The 19,190-nt window shown below is 37.1% G+C and overlaps 1 protein-coding gene across 1 annotated transcript in view; it reads left to right on the forward strand.

The window, feature by feature from the left end:
- The window catches only part of SPEF2 (sperm flagellar and cilia associated 2), a 184,021-nt gene that overhangs the window by 78,183 nt on the left and 86,648 nt on the right, over positions 1–19,190 (forward strand). Inside the window, exons 17-20 of the mRNA XM_081796051.1 lie at positions 5,094–5,202; positions 7,677–7,834; positions 10,695–10,859; positions 14,321–14,395. Of these exons, the coding sequence (XP_081652177.1) occupies positions 5,094–5,202; positions 7,677–7,834; positions 10,695–10,859; positions 14,321–14,395 (507 nt within the window). The remainder of the gene's footprint in view (positions 1–5,093; positions 5,203–7,676; positions 7,835–10,694; positions 10,860–14,320; positions 14,396–19,190) is intronic.

Raw genomic sequence — 19,190 nt, forward strand, 5'->3', positions numbered from 1 at the left:
CAGTCTGACTTGAAAGTGGGTATGTCAAGTTGTTATAAAGTACACACACAGACCTGTTGGGGAGAAGGTCCCTGAAAGCTGAATATAACTCTACGAGAGCCGCAGAAGGTTTGCCTACCCTCTGGGGGCTCCAAAGGAAGCATATTGTGGTATGTTTCAGAAACAGAAGGAAATCAACTGGCAACAATTTTTCAAGAATTCCAACTCAATCCAGTTTGAGTTCTTTCAATTCCCTATCAAAATTATATGATGAGTGATTCTGGCAAATTTGTCAAAGCTGATGTTATCATCTAACTTGTTTAAGTCCTTGGGTGGCTCAGTCAGTTGAGCATCCGATTCTTGATCTTCGCTCAGGTCATGATCTCATAGTTCATGGGATCAAGCCCCAAGTCAGGGTCCACACTTGGGATTCTCTCTCTCCCGATATCTCTGCCCCTCCCCTACTCTCCTTCCCCTGGGTGCTCTCAAAATAAATAAATAAACTTAAAAAATAAAATAAATTGTTTAATTTCTTTATTCTTGACCCTTGACTTATAATTAGGCTTTAAAATGCCCTTCCTCCCCTACCACAGGGAGTACTTCTCCTTTATCAAATTTTGTGCACATATACACATAAATAATCATATTTATATACCCTCAGAAATTAGTATTAAAGCACAGTGTGATTTTTCTTTTTACCATACATTTCTAACATTGCGTATTTCTTGGTTTGAAGTTAACTGAGCCCATTGTTGGGTTTAGGCCAACTAAACCATTAAAACTAGTATGAAATCATTAACTTTATAATTCTTACTTATTTTGGTCAGAATTGAGTATGCTAAATATGTCCACAACTTTGAAAATCAATCTGTAGCTTTCATATTTTAAAGTATTTCAGTTGAGAAAAAGTGTTATTCTTTCATATCTTAAGATTTTTCTAAAAAAAAATATTTTTCTTTCTTGAAATATAAGGTTAGAATGGTCTTTGAAATTTCCTCTTGTTAGTCAAAACCCCACTTAAACTGTTTAGACAGTTTTTTTTAGACAGTTACTTTTTCAGATAAAATTCTAACCTTCTACAATATTTTGTTCATTCACATATTCATTTTTTATTTATAACATGATGCCAGACATTGTGCTAGGCACTGGATGTAGAGTAATAAAGAAGAAGATGGATCCTACCTTCAAGGAATTTAGTGGACATTGTAGCTAAGGAACCAAGGGATTGCAGTCTAGAGTTGTGTGTCTAACATGGCAGCCACTAGCCACACATGCCATTTAAACTAATTAAAATTAACAAATTAAAAATTCAGTTCTTCAGTCACACTGGCTATGTTTTATGTACACATATGGCTAGTGGCTGCCATATCATACAGCAGTGGTGTAGAATGTTTCCATCATCTTAGAAAGTTCTGTTGGATAGCACTGGTCTAGAGTGAAGGGAGCTAAAATGGCACCACTAGTAAACATTTATCTAAGATTTATAATTTGCCAGGAACTGATAATAAACAAATGAAAGGCAAGTCCCTATCCTCAAGTAGTTGACAATATAGTGTAAAAAGAAGTGAAAGTAAGCTGATTATATAATATAGTTAGTTGTGTGTTATAATAGGTGTGCCCAGCATGAGAAGAGGTTGACCAGTCCAAGAAAGGGAGAGAGGTAGAGAGAAACACATCACAAATCTTGGCAAGTGAGCGTGGTCCATCTAGACAACAGCAAGTACCTCAGTAGGGCTGAGAGGCAGCAAGGTATGGAAGAGGGGCAGAAATGGGCCTGCAGAGTAGGCATGGGCCAGCCAAAACTTTCGCCCCAAGTTAAGGTATTTGAACATTTTCCTGAAGCCATGTCAAGTCACTGAATGATATTGAAGCTGAGATTTATGCAATTAGATATGCTTTTTATAATGTCCATTCTGGCTCAGGGTGGAGGATGCATTGGAAGGGAGTAAGATTGGAAACAAAAAACAAATGAGAAAATTCTTATCCTCTGAAAAACAGCAGAGGCATTACAAAAGCTGGGAGGGGCAAGATGGGAATGGTCAGCTTCAAGTGGTATTTAGGAGGCAAACTACAGAATTCAGTGATCAGTGAGGACAGGAGACATGCCACAGGGAGAACAGGATGACCACAAGTTTCTGACCCACACAGTTTTGATTGATGATACCATTTACTTAGAGAATATGAAAAGAAATACATAGAGATTCTTTAGGGAAACGTTGAGTTTGAAGTGCGTTTGGGACTTTTCAGCTAACATGTTCATAGAACAGTTCTCCAAATGGGACTAGATGTCAGGAAGGAAGCATGCGCTGAAGTTAAGGATTTGAAGGTGCAAGATATCACCTAGGAGTAAAAATGTACTTTAAAGAGAGATCCATGATGACCCCCAGAAAACATCAGAGTTTTCTGGGAAGAGCAAAGGAAGAAGTGTTTAGAAGCAGCAGCTAGAGAGGAAGAAGGCCAGGGAAAGTAGTGTCTCATAAGCCAAGACAGATTTTTTGAAATAAAGTTGTACTATTTTTAATTTTTTTTTTTCAACGTTTTTTTATTTATTTTTGGGACAGAGAGAGACAGAGCATGAACGGGGGAGGGGCAGAGAGAGAGGGAGACACAGAATCGGAAACAGGCTCCAGGCTCCGAGCCATCAGCCCAGAGCCTGATGCGGGGCTCGAACTCACAGACCGCGAGATCGTGACCTGGCTGAAGTCGGACGCTTAACCGACTGCGCCACCCAGGCGCCCCTGTACTATTTTTATCCCAGACCAGTAGGGGCTGGGGTCCTGAGGTCCAGGCTGGGGTATGGGAGCCCAGTCTCCAAGGTCAGGTTCAGCATGCTGTCCTGCAATGTTTTAGTCTATGGAGAAGCCTGAAGAACAACATCACAAGGAAGCAGCCTATAGCCAGAGCCAGGTGGGCCCAAAGGCTGAGCATCAGTCCAGCCAAGGCTGAGCGGAGAGGAATGCCCCAGACTCAAAGCCAACAGGGAGACCTAAGGATAGGGAAACAGGCAGTTTAGGAGCATAAGACTGTGTCAGAATGGAAGATGAAGTGTGGCTTGGGCTTTCAGCTAGTGCTTCGGTCTCTTGTCCAGGCTGAGTGGGAGCAGCAGTGTTCATAATATGAAGAGAGGTACAGAGAAGTTTTGAGTGCAGGCTCTGGATCGTTAACGTCCATGACTAATAGTAACTGGGAAGAAACAGGAGGCTTCCAGGGCTGATAATGTTTGTTCATTGCTCTGGGTACTGTTTCCAGTTCGTGAAGTCACTGAGCTATATATTCATGTGTGCATTCTTTTTGTCAGGTATAATTCAACAAAAAGTTTGAAAATTAAAAACCAGTCCAGAGCCTGGAGTCAGATTGACTGGAGTCAAACCCCTTCTTTGTCATTTATAAGCTGTGCAATTACAGAATCACAATCTTGCTTTACAGGTTATGTTGTAAAAACAAGATAACATGTAAAAGTATTTAAGAATTGTATGCTGAATTTTACCTATAAATACAACAGAGAAAGCAAGTAAGATAAGGACTGAAACATATGCATCGGCCTTGATGGGTTTTGGTGACTGGAATGAGAGCTGTTTCAATGGAGTAGGAGACTGGGAAGGATGGTCTGGGGTGGATTGAAGCATGAATGGGAGGTGAGGAGGTGGAGAGCCTGAGTGAAGATAACTCTCAAGAAACTTATCTCAGATTATCTATCTATCTATCTATCTATCCATCCATCCTATCAGCTGATTTTTAAGCCAAGTAATTAGTGAGATTACAAATTAAAAAATTGTGTATTTTTCTTCAAAGCTGTCTACCGGTGCAAGTGTAGACTTGGAAAGAGAGATAAATATCATCTGAGGCTGGTGTAGCAGAAGGACACAGATTGAAGTTGTTAGATGAGGGAGAGAAGCTGAAGTGTTCAACCATTCAACTCAGCTTTGCTAGAAAATAAAGTGAAGTCAGGATAATGCTGGTAAATTTGGGGGAAAGGGTGTAGGAATTTAGGGACTGGATGAATGTTGGAGAGATTCATCATATATGGGAGTGCTAGAAAGAAACAGTTGGAGTGTAGGTCATTAAGATTGCAGGGATGGAGCCATTCAAGGTCCAGGATGTGGACACGGTCTTGGAAAGAGTGCCAGAAGTGGAGAGAAGGGGAAGGGACCAGTGCCAGGGTGGAGTTTGGGAAGAGGAATGCTGATCGATGTGCTGAAGGCCTTGACAAACTTGAGATAGTGACCATGACATGGTGCATGATAGCACCTCCTGAGAAGAACTCCCACACTCTTCTTCCATCACTCATCACTGGTGTCAGTAATCTTTTGGTTTTATAAATAACCTAAAATCATTATTCTGTATTCTAAATCACTTCATCTTTTTCTATCCTCAATGTAGATGGAGAAAAATTGATTGCTATATCCTGTGGGGGTCCTCCATTTTCCTGAATACTATTAGTTCAGTCTTCTGTGTTCTCTTGCATTGATTAAATTCCTTTTAGTCTAGTTCAAGACTGTCTTTTCTCTTTATGATTTTCCATTTATTCTAAGTTCATGAATGTTTTGGACTTGTACCACTAACCCCAAATAGGACTCAATCAGAGCTGTTGAGGATGTTTTTGGTTTTGGTCACTTGTGGTCAGTTCTTTTATGTCTATTCTCTAAGGAAAGATCATAAAATCTAGAAAGAAATGTAATTTACTTTATTGGATTGTAGCATAATAGCGACAAATAATTTTTACACATATTTGACTTTATGGCCACCCTGTTATTTCATTCTTAATCTTTACACCAGAGTGTTGATTTTCTAATTGTTTTTTCCTAGTGTATTATTCATGATGGCCCATCACTTTATATTCTAACCTCTTCAGAGTCAATCCTGAAATCCTCTACATTGAAACTACAGCTCCTCTTTAATGTTATATCGTATTTTGTTTTCCTCAATTTTGAAGAAAAATTTGAATTTTGATCCCAAAACTATACTCTTTCTTTTCATGTTGTTAAACATTTTTATTAATATTGGGCCAATGGCATGATCATATCTATTTGACTTTCTTGCATCAGTACATTGTAGCAGTGCTACTGCAACTTTGCTTTAGCAAATTATCTAATTAACTAATTTTTATATCATAGCTGAAGCATTTTCAAGTGAAACACCTCATGAAGAAATCACTCAACAGGTAGCTGCTGAAAACCAGGATATGGATAAAGACCAGAATTTAAGAGATCAGATTCAGCACAGGTTAGTTTAAAACTCAATGTCCTGGGGCGCCTGGGTGGTTCAATCTGTTAAGCCACCAACTTTTGATTTTGGCTCAAGTCATGATCTCATAGTTCGTGAAATGGAGCCCCACATTAGGCTCTGTGGTGACAGCACAGAACCTGCTTGGGATTCTCTCTCTCCCTCTCTCTCTCTCTGCCCTTTCCCCACTGGTGCACAGAGTGCTCATACATGCACACTCTTTCTCTTTCTAAATAAATAAATAAACTTTGAAAAAATAAATAAATAAAACTCAATGCCCTACTTCTTAATTTTTGCCCTTTGAATGGACTGACACCCAGTCACTTCGAAATGATCAGATCTAGAAAAAAAATGTATTTTCCAGCATTCATTCATTTTACTTTTACAAGTAAAAAAAAAAAAAAACAAACAACTAAATAGCTTTGATGTTAAGTGAAATATTCATGTGCTAGATTTAATATTCAGAGCATAAGTCATCATAAACTAGGAAGAGGAGAATCAAATCAGGCAACACTTCCTTCTATGGTTCATTATATGGAATCCTAGTTTAGCCCTCATTCAGCAAATGCCAGTCGAAGGTCATGATATTTGAAAGAGCTAGGCATCAGACCACAGACTGTAATTTAAAACTATTTCCATTTTGCTAAAATGCTGTTATACAAAAATAAACAAACAAAAACACCCATTCTCTTGGTCATGTGCAGTGTGTTCATTGGGAAAGAAAACTTAGACAATGTTATGGAACCCAGAGAAGTCTAAAAATATGATGTGAGCCAGAGAAAAGTAATCTATTCTCAAGGAAGACAAAGTTTCAAAAATCATTCCAAGATTATTTGTGAGTCAAGCAAGTAAGTCTGAGCTATCTACAGTTAAATATTTCTTTGATTTCTGTCTGTAAGAGAAAAATAGATGACCTCAGCTGGTAGCTACCAAGAGAAGTGTGCTCAGAGTTAACTCTATGATGAAATGCAGGTGATCTTTCTTTAGATTTTCCTTAGTGGAACAAAATTACACTAAATGGTGGCATTTTCAAATTTTCTTTTACTCTTTCATATACAATAAAACCTACGTTTGTGAGCATAATTCTTCCGGAACATGCTTGTAATCCAAAGCACTTGTATATCAAAGCAAATTTCCCCATAAGAAATAATGGAAACTCAAATAATTTGTTTCACAACCCAAAAATATTCATAGAAAAATATTACAATACTGTAATGTAATATAATATAAAATAATAAAGAAAATACAAGATATAAAGAAAAATAAATTAACCTGCACTTGCCTTTGAAGACATTCATGGCTGGTGTGAGGGAGATGAGAGAGGAGGGTTATGGTGTAGGACAACTTTCAGTATCACTAATGGAATTACTGCTATCTATTGGCTCAATGAAATCTTTTTATTTTCATGCAACTTTAACAAGGAACCTACCCAATGACATTTGCTTTTGCCTCCTTTTGAGGATTTCACGGAAATGTGACATTGCATTGTCATTAAAGAGATTCGTTGCTCACACTGCTACAGCCTTATTCAGGTGGTGCTTTTCTACAAAATTTTGCACTGTTTCCCACCTTTTACACATCTCCCTAATCTCATTTTCCCCTCCTCCTTTGCAGATGAGATGCAGACATAGACTTCTTACAAAATCTTACAATTTCTGCCACTTGCACACCTCATTGGTCCTTCTCAATGATTTCCTTCTTAACTTCTACCATAGTCATCTCCTTCTTACCACCTTTCTTTTCAACCTTTTCCTGCATGGGGGCCATTGTATATGTCCACACAGACGTTGACTATAGTAGGGTATTAATAAATTCTTGTTGTATACTATATTTAATGTAACTGGCAATAAGGCAGAAGAGGAAACGGTCTATATCTGCAGGCAGCCTGACCTAGAATGAAGCAAAGCATTCCTAAGCTTACTCTTGAATGTAAAAGAACTGTCCATAGGTGCTTGGAAGTGACAAAAAACACACTAATGCCAATTGTGGGCACCCTAAAATGTTCTTAAAAGTCTCTGATTTCTGCCAAACACCACGGCCTGAGACCAAGCATCTGAGCATGGGAGATGATCACCCACAGTCCTTCAGACAGAAAGAGAGAGAAAGAAGAACCATTGGCTCAGTTGTGATCATGTGACATTCAGCCTCACGTACTACTCATATTGCAGGACATCGCTCATTTATCAAGTTAAAAATAAATTAAAAAAAATAAAAGAAATGTTTGCTTGTCTTGCGGAACACTTGCAGAGCAACTTACCCACAATCCAAGGTTTTACTGCATTTCAAAAAATATGGCTTGATTGTATTAAATAATTTCTTCTTCAAAGTAAGTAATTTCTTAGAGTTGCTTTTTCAGTTTTAACTATATCGGTAGCTTATTTTTTTTTCATTATACATATCAGGTAAATCATGCATCATGTTACCCAAATATTTTAATTGGTATATGATATTCATACAGTATTTTTATTTTGCAGAATTATAGGCTTCTTGGACAACTGGCCTTTATTGGAGCAATGGTTTACAGAACCAGAAAATATTTTGATAAAAATCAATGCTGAAGTAGATAAAGAATCTTTATGCCAAAAAGTAAAAGAAATGTTTATGACTGAAGTAATGAAAAAAGAGAATAAAGGTAATTACATTTCTTTATAATTTTGAACATATATAACTAAATGTGTGGTTTTAATGAGTTTAGGAGAAAATGAAAACGTGATTGCAGAGTTCTGTCTTTTATTTGAGTAGTACTGTCTGCAAGTATCTTCTGCTTTTAACTCTCTTTTGCAGATATTTCTAAAATAAGACATTTTTCTCTCTTTGTTTTAATTTAATCAAAAGAAGTAATCTCACTGAAAACATTGTTTTCATGTGGAAAAAAAAATAGCTGAGTTAAAATGAAGAATGTTATAGAGAATGGTACAGATGTCAATGTTAACCTCAGGACTTTAACCCTCCTTTTAGGATGTAAATTCTGGGCAGTTCATTTAAAATTATTACAATTGGTCAATTTACTCATTATTAGCTACTTATTTTAAGCCTTCTTCTGGAATACATCTCATTACATTAAACCATCCTGACCTCTTTCCTCCTTCATTCAACCAAAAATAATTGCCCCCTAACTTTTCATAGTATCATTGAAACATATTACTGAAAGGGATCTTAGGCCAATACACTGCCAAAGCCAGACTTCAGTGGAGAATTTTATCTTTGCAAAATGATTTGAGAAATAAATCTTTCCCTTTTGTTTATCAGGCACCTCTAATTGGGGCGCCTGGGTGGCTTGGTGAGTTAAGCATCCGACTTCAGCTCAGGTCATGATCTCACAGTGAGTTCCAGCCTGGAGCCTGCTTCCGATTCTGTGTCTCCCTCTCTCTGTCCCTCCTGTGCTTGCTCTCTGTCTCTGTCTCTCTTTCAAAAATAATAAACATTAAAAGAAAAAAGGCACCCCTAATTGTATTGACAACTGCAGTTTCTTGGTATAATAAAAATGGCCAAGTTAATAATACCACAAAGATTCTAAAGCTGCCTTGATAGAAGGCTCTCTCCTGTCACTACATTTAAGACCTAATCACCATAACTGACACCAAAATAGTACATAGGTATAAGCCATGAAAATCTTTAGATTTTCACTTAGTGAGCCAAAATTACAGTAAAGGTTTCCTGAAACAGTGGCATTTTCAAATCTTCTCTTACTCTTTCATATATTTCAAAATATATGCCTTGATGGTATTAAACAATGTATTATTTAAGAGGCTGAACATGTTATTTGATAGAAATTAGGCTGGAGGACAGAGTAAACCTCCCAAAACAATCTTAGAGTCTTTGTTGGGAGGCAAAAACACCAATTTTAAGGTATAGCTTCAAACATCTACAGGTTAGAAATTTGTTTTTGTCAGAGTCATTTCAACATTTTCCTCAAGATTTTACATTCTAACCACTGAATACGTTAACAAACTCAACTGCTACTTATTTGCATTCCTACTGGTTAAGCACTTTAACAACTATTTTATCATTAAAACCATAAACACTGACTGACCCCAGCCCAGTACTCTGAATTAAACATCCTGATTAATGTGAGAAAATAAAAAATAAAAGGATACGGTACTTCCATATATATTCTGAGGTGAAAAATGACTATAGTGTACTATTAAATAGGAAAAAGCTGGTATATATAAAATTGTCCCGTTTTTAAATGTTTGTTTATTTTTGAGAATGAGAGCATGCAGGGAGGGACAAAGAGAGAGGGAGACAGAGGATCTCTCAAGCAGGCTCCATGCTGACAGCAGAAGGCCGGATGTAGGGCGTGAACCGGTGAGATGGGGACCTGCACCAAAGTCAGACCTTGAGCCACCCACTGAGCCACCCAGGCGCCCCTGCTCTATTTAAAACTTCAAAAGCTGGGGCGCCTGGGTGGCGCAGTCGGTTAAGCGTCCGACTTCAGCCAGGTCACGATCTCGCGGTCCGTGAGTTCGAGCCCCGCGTCAGGCTCTGGGCTGATGGCTCGGAGCCTGGAGCCTGTTTCCGATTCTGTGTCTCCCTCTCTCTCTGCCCCTCCCCCGTTCATGCTCTGTCTCTCTCTGTCCCAAAAATAAATAAAAAACGTTGAAAAAAAAAATTTAAAACTTCAAAAGCTGCCCCACAGCACTTCTGATCCTGTTTATTCTTCTGTTTATTTTCTCCACAGCACTTAACCACCTCTCAACCCCTTGTATAGATTATTCATCAGGCTTATGGTTTGCTTCCTATCACTAAAATGCAAGCCTCACAAGGCAGTGGTTTTTCCCTTTTGTTTTACTGATCCATCTCTGGCAACCAGAACTGTGCCTGCTATTGATTTTACTACTACTAATTTTATTGGCAGTAGTGGTGGGAGTTTTATCTTATTGTTATGACCCTTCCTTTACTTCAAGGCACAATCGAAGTTCAATAAAATAGTCGCTGCGTGAATTAACGAACTGCTAAGAAGACTTAGGTACAATGCACCATTCTAAGTGCTTTGTGTGTATTTACTCCCAGAAATCAGTGCGGTGAGGTGAAGTCTGTTTCCTCCACACCCACAAGACCTCTGTCACATTGCTCTTTACCTTCTCTTCATGCTTTCTTCACCTTGGTTTTCCACCGGGAATTTTGGAATAATCCTTTATTTTCCTATTCCACTGCATTAGCTACATCTAGGTTGTCACTTTTACATTTGGCACCCCTCAATAAGCCTTTCTACCTGCTATACACGGGCACACAGACACCCACACCATCATCATCATCATCCTCCTCTCCATCACCATAAAAGGCAAAGAAAATAGCATGTCTAACTAGGCAGAGAAGGCTTCAGATCCTAGTTTTAAGGACTGGATGATTTAAAGGAGAGCCTTAAAACATGAACTGAGCCTTAAATCAGCAAGGGGAATTTTATATTAATTTAGGCTTATCTTGGTTCAAGTGAAATAGCGGGTGTCTAGAGTCTCTACTAAAAGTTCATTCTTATCATCTTTTTGAAGTTAAAAAGAAATTAGAAGATAAGGAAGCTGAGAAAAAGGAAGAAGTTCCCCTGGCTGAGCCTCCACCCCCACCTCCCCCTCCACCTGAGCCAGAAAAAGAGAAGGAGACCCATCCTCAGCGTGAGCATTCAAAAACTCCTGCTGCAAAAGGGAAACCACCATCAGGTGATTGACAGAATAATTTATAATCCTCTGCCAGTTTCTTATTTTCACTTAGATAAGAATTATAAATAACAGTACCAATGCATTCACTCAGAGTTAGACTTTAAGCAACTTCAATAGTATGAAACCAAGTGATGACTCAGATGAAAGTGGAAAAGCCCTTAGTAGCTATGGTTGTCACAAAGCCCAGGTACTTTACTGTGTAGGAGGGAGTCTGAGGTCCTCATACCCAGTTCTCGATTAGAAGAAGACCACAGATGAGAATAGGGAGGGCACAGAGAATAACCAGAAAGAACTTAGAGCAGATCAAAAGTTCAGACATCTGTTTGCTGAACCATAGACTTATGTTTTTGTAGAGTGAGAACATCTTCAGAAAATGAGTTAGTATAGCCAGTTACTCACAAGAATAAGGGAAAAAATCAACAGACTTCATCAGAGACTAGAATTCCTATGTGACTTAATCATTAGTGTGAATTTATGTGACAATAAATGGATAGAAACAAGCACCTGGCATCTCAGTAACGTATATGTTTGTAATTTATAGCATACATGGGTAAAGCGTTTGTTTTGGCTTAAGTTCTTTCTAGATCCCGAAACACTAAGGACTATTAACTTCAGTGGTAGAGGATAGATATAATGACCAAAGTGAAGCGCTTAACTGTTACACTGCATGACATTGGTAGAATGTTAGTATCAGTTTGGTGCTGTGTATAGGAGACAAATTGTGGTCCTTGTTTCTAGTTGTAGCTTTGTGAAGCAGCTGGTTGTGCATTAAGGCTACCTAGGAATCCTTGATCTTGTGTGTCAGGATTGTATTTCTAAACTCCAGATCTTTCTGCCTCATGGAGAGATTTGAGATGGATGTGAAATTTTTAAGTTGAATTTATTTATATTAAACAAATAAATTTGAAGACTTAAGTAACATATATTATGGACCACTGTGTTCCAATAAAATGGGGCTTGACTAAAGGCAAAATACACAAATTCTAAAGAAATGTTTTGTATCATAGGAGCAATAAAGCACAAAGCCATAAATTAAATATGCACCCTTTTCTCACTGCCTCATTAGGAATTAAAAAAAAATCAGAGGTCTGGAGGAAAGATGGAAATCTTTAAAATGCTGTTTAGAACCAGGGAAGACAGTTATGACAGTGGCTCAAGTAAGCCTAGTGTTATCTAATATAGTCCTTTAACCCATGACCATGGCTCTCCCCACCATGACCTCCCCCTCAGTCTGCTCACAATCTGGAGGATCTAGGTATTTGACCCATTCCCTGAAACCAATCTCTAGTGGTTCTGGTTAGAACCCAGTTCAGTCTTTAAGTTTCTGAAGTTTGCTCACGATTTTAAAATTGTATTCTTGAATACTGTGCATTGAAGGAATAATAAAGCTTTGTTGCTTAAAAGAGTGCTTGTGTCTGTCTCTTTTTTTCACCAAGGACAGGCCTAATGCCTGATCTTTAAAAACGTATCCAAGTGTTAATCTCCAGAGGCCTAATTACTGCCTTCCAACAACAGTTATCAAGTTATCGGAGAGAGATCTCAGAGCTTAAGGGCACTGATGGGTCAGTAGAGGGAGGCAGAGAAACCAAAACCGACCTCTGCCCTTACAGCTCAGGGAGGCTTAGTTCAGCAATTTTAGGGGGAAAGTTTCTGGCAGGTTTGTTTATTTCTATGTAAATAATTTACAGTTTGTTTTTTCAAATGAGAGCATTTTCAGAAATGAAAGCCCAAGGCTTCTGAACATGCCCAGCTTAAATACCCAACTATGATCTTTAGAAGTTGAGATGAAAAAAGGAATTATTTACAAAAATCAATCAATCAATCAATCAATCAATCAGGATGGAAATAGAGTAAAGAGGGAGGCCAGTGCGCTGAGTACTAACAGTCATTTTGTCCCTGTATAATTCTACATTGTATATAGCTCTGCATTTTATATCTGCTTCAAATGTGCTAGGGATTAAATTTGAAAGAGTTCACAGTTATGTTCCATTAAAAGGGTTTATTACTAAATCCACTACCAAACTTCAGAATTTAATCTAAAACCAAAGTTGTCAATGTGACAGAATACAATAGTACAATATCCATGCTGCTATTGAAAAATATTTTTTGAGATTTCAGAATATATTTTGGAACTGATTTAAAAAATCAGAAGAAATTAGACTTGCCCACAGTGCCTTATAAATTCAGGTATCTCTATTTTTAACTTCTTTTCTCTGATGCCTTGTTTAGTACTCGTTTACAATTAGCTAAATAGTTGGTTACCCAAAGTATTGTTATTAAAGGAATTAGGAGCTTATCTAGACTTTATTGTTATGATGATGATGATGATGATGATGATGATGATGATGATTTCTGAAAAAACAACTAATTCAGTTGTTTGGATTTTGTTTATTGTTTGTTTATTTATTTTTTGAGTTTGGTAGTCAGCTATGTGGATTTTAAAAGTCCTTTTACAGAGGTTAACAAAGTTTCAGAGTTAATCCTTCCCTATTTCTTCTTATTTCTATGAATCCCTTATTTCTTTCTTATTTCTATGAATCCTTCCCTATTCCCTTCTTATTTCTATGAAATCTTGGTTGATGAATCTGAGAAGTAAATGTGATATGTGCTATGCATTTACACATTCTTATAATTATCACTTCTAAATGTAGATAATAGGTCATACATGGTGTCTCCATCATAGGTATTTAAACTGCCCCATATGTCCATCCTTCCAATGAAGAATAAACTGTAGCCCAGGGCAAAAGGTAGGTAATGATTGAAATTGTTTGGTGAATAATGTGGCATGTAGAAAACTTTTTCGAAGAACTAATTTATTGTTTGGAACACCTTACTGACCTTTAAATCATCAGTTTCCCATTTTCCCCCTTTCAGTATGATTTTGAACTAGAGTCCAAGGAATCCAAGATAAATATACACAAATCATTCTTTACATGACAAGTTATAGCCAGTGTAAAATGGAAATGTACAAGTCACGAGGCAACCAAGTGTGTGGGGTCAGGAAAAGTTCAAGGAAGCACCATCTCCAGTCAGTGTGGTTATTCAGCCCTTCCTCAAATTGTTTTTGTGTCATTCTTATTACAGATTTGGCTGTCTTATTTTATAAGGATCATTTAGTTGAAATAAATCAACATAGAGCCATATGCTTCAAACGGACTTGTAACTAACTTTTAACACTCTGCAGCCATGTTGCCTCAAAGAGTTTACAATCAAATCCACTGCCAAATATTGATATTGAACTTAGGACTGAACTGCCCAGTGTGACAAAATAGAATAGCACTATAAGGGCTGTCATTCAAGTTTTAATCCATTCTGTCTTCAGATTAATTTTAGCTCACCGCAAAGACCTCACAAAGATTACTGTTTATCTGTGAGAAATAACACTTGATTACCTACCAATAATCTAGCCCGGGATAGTAAAGAAAATCATCAATAACTTTTATGTCTTGAATTTTGTTTAGAGCCCTTACATGGTAAGCAAGACTCTCCTCAAGAAGGAAAAGGGAAGAAAGGTGAAACTTCACTCAAAAGAAAAGGTACCGCAGATAAAGATAGACATGGTTCAATATGATTCTGCCTTTTATAACTGCCTCAATGAAAAGAGCCAGATTTGTATAGTAGAACACATACTATACTTCTCTTGGGCATTTGTAAACTAGAAGCTGTTACCAAAGAATATAACATCAATATTTCTATAGTTTGGATTTTAGTACAGGTCTTGCTGAGAAAAGTGATGCTTGTGGGAAATAATTTAGAGATATCTAATATACAGAACATCCATTCATCATAGAAATTATCAGTATTATCCTTGGGCTAAGCTATGCCTTCAGAAAGCTCTATGCTGAACCCTGTTTTCTTGGGCTCCCATCAAATTGCCTTCACTGATAACGCGCGGTACAAAGTCCTCAACTCCCTTCACAATACAGCATAGCAGTGGAGGTGAAACTTTCCTTATACCAATAACAACCTGGCATTTTATGTTCTGAGGGGATGATATGCCTACTACATCATTTAATGGCCCCCATATGAAATTCTAGGTGAGAAATTTCATTCAGAATCAAGGGACAGGAAAATCTTTCTTCCTCTGAGTGGTTAGATAATTAGCACATCTAAATGATAGCTTTTCCTCTCTTGGCCGTCCAAAAGTTCACAGAGTGGCTATACCTGTGTGAGGGTACCAGGATCTCAATATCCGCTTTCAAATTCCTCTCCCCATTTTTTCCTTCCACTTTAAGTTGTCCTTGTCCTGACCCTAATTTCATTTAATTTTTTTCTATTTTATTTTAACTATTTCTGTGAAATAAAGGGGATGTAGCTTTTTTTATGTAATTGATAGTTGGTAGAAAAAAAATCCCATTAGGCTCTTGAAAGCATATTAGTTAGATTTATGTTGAGGAGCTATAACAACAAATCGAACGTTGAGATGCAGTTATAAATATATACAGTTGACGTTTTCAGAGTATATTCAAATAGGGTTGTCATGAAGTGTGTACCTTTGTTTAATTTTTTATTACAAATTGTCAATGCAGTTGCAAGCCAAAAGTATGCAAGTTCACAAAATAATGGGCTGCAAAGGATCTTTATTTTGCCATTTAAAAATACATAACCAAGATCCCCAAAGAGAATCTCACCCTTTTCTGATTATGTAACATCATATATAACTGGAGCCACCTGGTCAGTTAACACTGAGATGTAAATTTTAGCTAAAATGTTAAGGGCTATAAGGGCTATAATTTTTGCTACCCATTTACATAATTTTCACATTTACATTATTTATTCCTTGCTTTCTCATTATGATCAACAAAAACAAAAGAAGGATCATCATAGAATTTTCAAAAATATAAATTAAATATACTATGCACATTAGTTACCAAATCAAGTTAAACATAATAATGTACATACTTTAAGAGCATCCTTAGTTAAAAACATACACACTCCAAACAAACCATAAGCAAATACAAGTTCAACCAGTAAAATATATACACTGGAGTCATGCAGTTAGTTCAATTTAAGTAACTAAGAACTTTCAAACATTTTTTGCTTTTATTTTACTGAATTTCTATTGTGTTTAATAATATTTGAAATAGGTGAACTTGAAATAGGTGAACTTGCAATCATGATTTAGAAGTCTTTCTGTCACATAGAAATGCTGTTTTTCAGGATGTATAAGAGGATTTCCTTCATTAAAAGGAAATACGATTTTAATTCTTAGTATTTAAAATTAATATTGGTGGTAAACACTAGGGACTGACTATCTGTTTATCTCAGGTCATTTGATGCCATTATATTGAAACCATCTCTTATGGTGTAAGAAGCTATCTCTTTCTTCTGTCTTCAAACTTATCTGTATTTCCTGCTATTGACATCTATGACTCATTTCTGTTCTTCTCTGCATATCAGGTCAATCTTTACCCTTCTTCTCCCGGAATTTTGACACTAAATTGCCATTCACAAGTGTATTTTGGTGTTCTCAAAGTATTTCTTACTCTCTTCAACTCATCTGCCATTGTCCCACATTATAGCTACATAGAACAACAGCTTTTTCAACCCAATGACCTTACCTAACAGTTGTTAATTAGGAGCTAAATGAAGAAAGTTTTCCATAATCAACCAATTTCAGAAAATGCTGAGTTATGCCAAATTAAAAAGGTTTTAATTGCAGGACTTAAAAAAAATACATCAACACGCATCTCTAAGGGAGTTGGAGATACAATATGTAATATCCAAAAATATTTTGGCTGCAGAATTCTCTTACAAGGGTATGCATTGGAACCAGAGTTTTATGAAACAAACATTGGGGAATAGTGTTGTCTTTAACTCCACTGGCCTTCCCATGTATTGGTATTGGCATTGATCCAGTGCTTGCCTTCTGATTTGACTTATATTTGTAGGTGCTACCAGGCCACTTAGCAATAAATGTGATGTCAGTGTTAGAAACTTCAGTCACATTTAACTGAAAGGACATGGAAAAACAGAGGGAAGAAGATAAAAGGCGAAATTGTAATACCTAGCTCTATCCACTGGGGCATTGGCACTTGAAGTGTGGTCCTGGGACCAGTAGCATCCACATCACCTGAGAACTTACTGAAAATACAAATACTTAACCAGACCTGCTGAATCTATAACTCCTGCAGGGGCCCAGCAATTTTGTGTTTTAATAAGCCCTCTGGGGACTTCTGATGATCGCTACAATTGGAGAACCATTAAACTGGAGCCCAAGGCTGATTGCTCTCTGATAGTCATTAAATATCAGAGACATTCAATTATTTCTAATGTATTATTTCTATGCCCATTCCCCAAAATATTTAAATTGGTTTACAATTTAGAAAAAGAAACATAAATACAAACTACTTCTCTTTCAACATAGACTGGCTACACTGAGGACTAAATGATCCAACTTTCAAGTGAAAGCAGGTCTCTCATTAGAAACTGAAGCTTCCATATGATTGGGTGAATGGTACTAAAAAACAAATGCCCCCTGTTACATTTAAGATATCAATAGATTTTGTTCAAAAGTGACATCCATTTCTATTCCCTATGGCATCGATACATTTTTACTCATTCACATTTTATTTTTCCCTTTAGAATTTTCACTGTTAAAAAATAGATAAAAGTTAAATGGAATCAAAGCAAATGGCCCCCAAATACTTCCTGGTTCTTAGTTTTCACTGAATGATCATGATATTTAAGAAAATAAGAAAAAAGAAACTCATTCCAGTCTCACATTTACAATTGCAAAGTTCTTAGAGAAATCCATCTGAAGGTAGCTATACTGTTAGCACTTCTAATTCACAAGAAATTCAGGTCAAATAATGAAAAATCATCATATTGAAATATATATCAAATTATAAACATTGTTGGTTATTGCCTGAACAAAGGTTTTCTTAGCTTGTTTTTTTTTCTAATTTAAAAATGTCTAGATTCAACTTCAGACCTGGAATAATGGGCAATATTTTTTATAAAGTTTTTGTATTTACTTTTGAGTGAGAGAGTGAGCAGGGGAGGGGCAGAGAGAGAGGGAGAGAGAGAGAATCCCAAGCAGGCTCCACACTGTCAGCTCAGAGCCCAGTGTGGCTCTTGAACTCACAAACAGTGAGATCATGACCTGAGCTGAAATCAAGAGTCGCACGCTTAACCGACTGAGCGACCCAGGTGCCCCTAATGGATACTATTTTTAAATATATATAACTGAAGTCATCTAAACTGTCCATAAGACATAACTAACCATTTCCCTTCTACTTGTAATTAATATATTTTTAACCAGAATTAAAGTTTAAGATGTATTTATTTTTCTAAACGGCATTATCATTAAATAATACTCATTAAGGAAATATAGTTTGGGAAATAAAGTGTTCCCAAATCTATAGACATCTATAAACTGCATCTAAAATTTCAATAATTATTCTGAAGGTAAGTGTAATTTAAACTGACTGAATTTCTAAACCATAATAACCTTGATCTTTCAAGGAAATATTAGGCTTTCTGAGTTAAGCTACTTTGATCAATCACAGAACCTTTCAGACCGTAAGAGTGCCACACCACTCAACTGGTCTAGATTCCCTTCTTGATGCTCTTGGGGAAAGTGAAGCATATGCCCTTTCTGGATTCTGAACTGAACACTAGGCTTCATTTTTTTGCTCTTCTTTTTCCTCCTCCACCTTCTCCTCGTCCTTCTTCTCTCTTTCCTTTCTCTCCCCTTCTCTCTCTCATGCCTTAATTCAGCCAGGCGATGACACAGCAAGTACCTTCATCCATACTCCCTGACTATAGCAAGAAATAAAGTTTCCCACTCAGAAACCCTCTGTCTCATTCAGGGAATGTGGAGACATTTGGAAGCTGTAATACCCCACCTCCTTCCCCACATCCTTCACTGACTCCCACTGACTCTTCATAGCCTCCTTCCTCCCTGCTCCTCCCCTGAGCTTCAAAAAAACATCAAGAGCATCACTCATATTAGACTTACTTTCTTTCTCATTCTGGATGGAGAATTTAATTTACCATTACTTGCAAATGTCAATGAAATGCATTTTACAATCTATACTTTGTAAGAACCATATGTTCATTATGAAATCAAAGAAAGAGATAAAAATAAAATGTAAAGTTGCTTTTCATAGCCAACTGGACAAAAGAAATTTAGTAGCTTAAACAAACTGTTACCGGAGGTGCCTGGGTAGCTCAGTTGGCTAAGCATCTGACTCTTCATTTTGGCTCAGGTCATGTTCTCACGGTCCATGGGATTGAGCTCCACTTTGGGCTCTGTGCCGACAGTGTGGAGCCTGCATGGGATTCTCTGTGTCCCTCTCCCTCTGCCCCTCCCCTGCTTGTGCATGC

Source organism: Panthera onca, chromosome A1 (assembly GCF_046562875.1).
Source record: "Panthera onca isolate mPanOnc1 chromosome A1, mPanOnc1 haplotype 2, whole genome shotgun sequence".
Lineage (NCBI taxonomy): Eukaryota > Metazoa > Chordata > Mammalia > Carnivora > Felidae > Panthera > Panthera onca.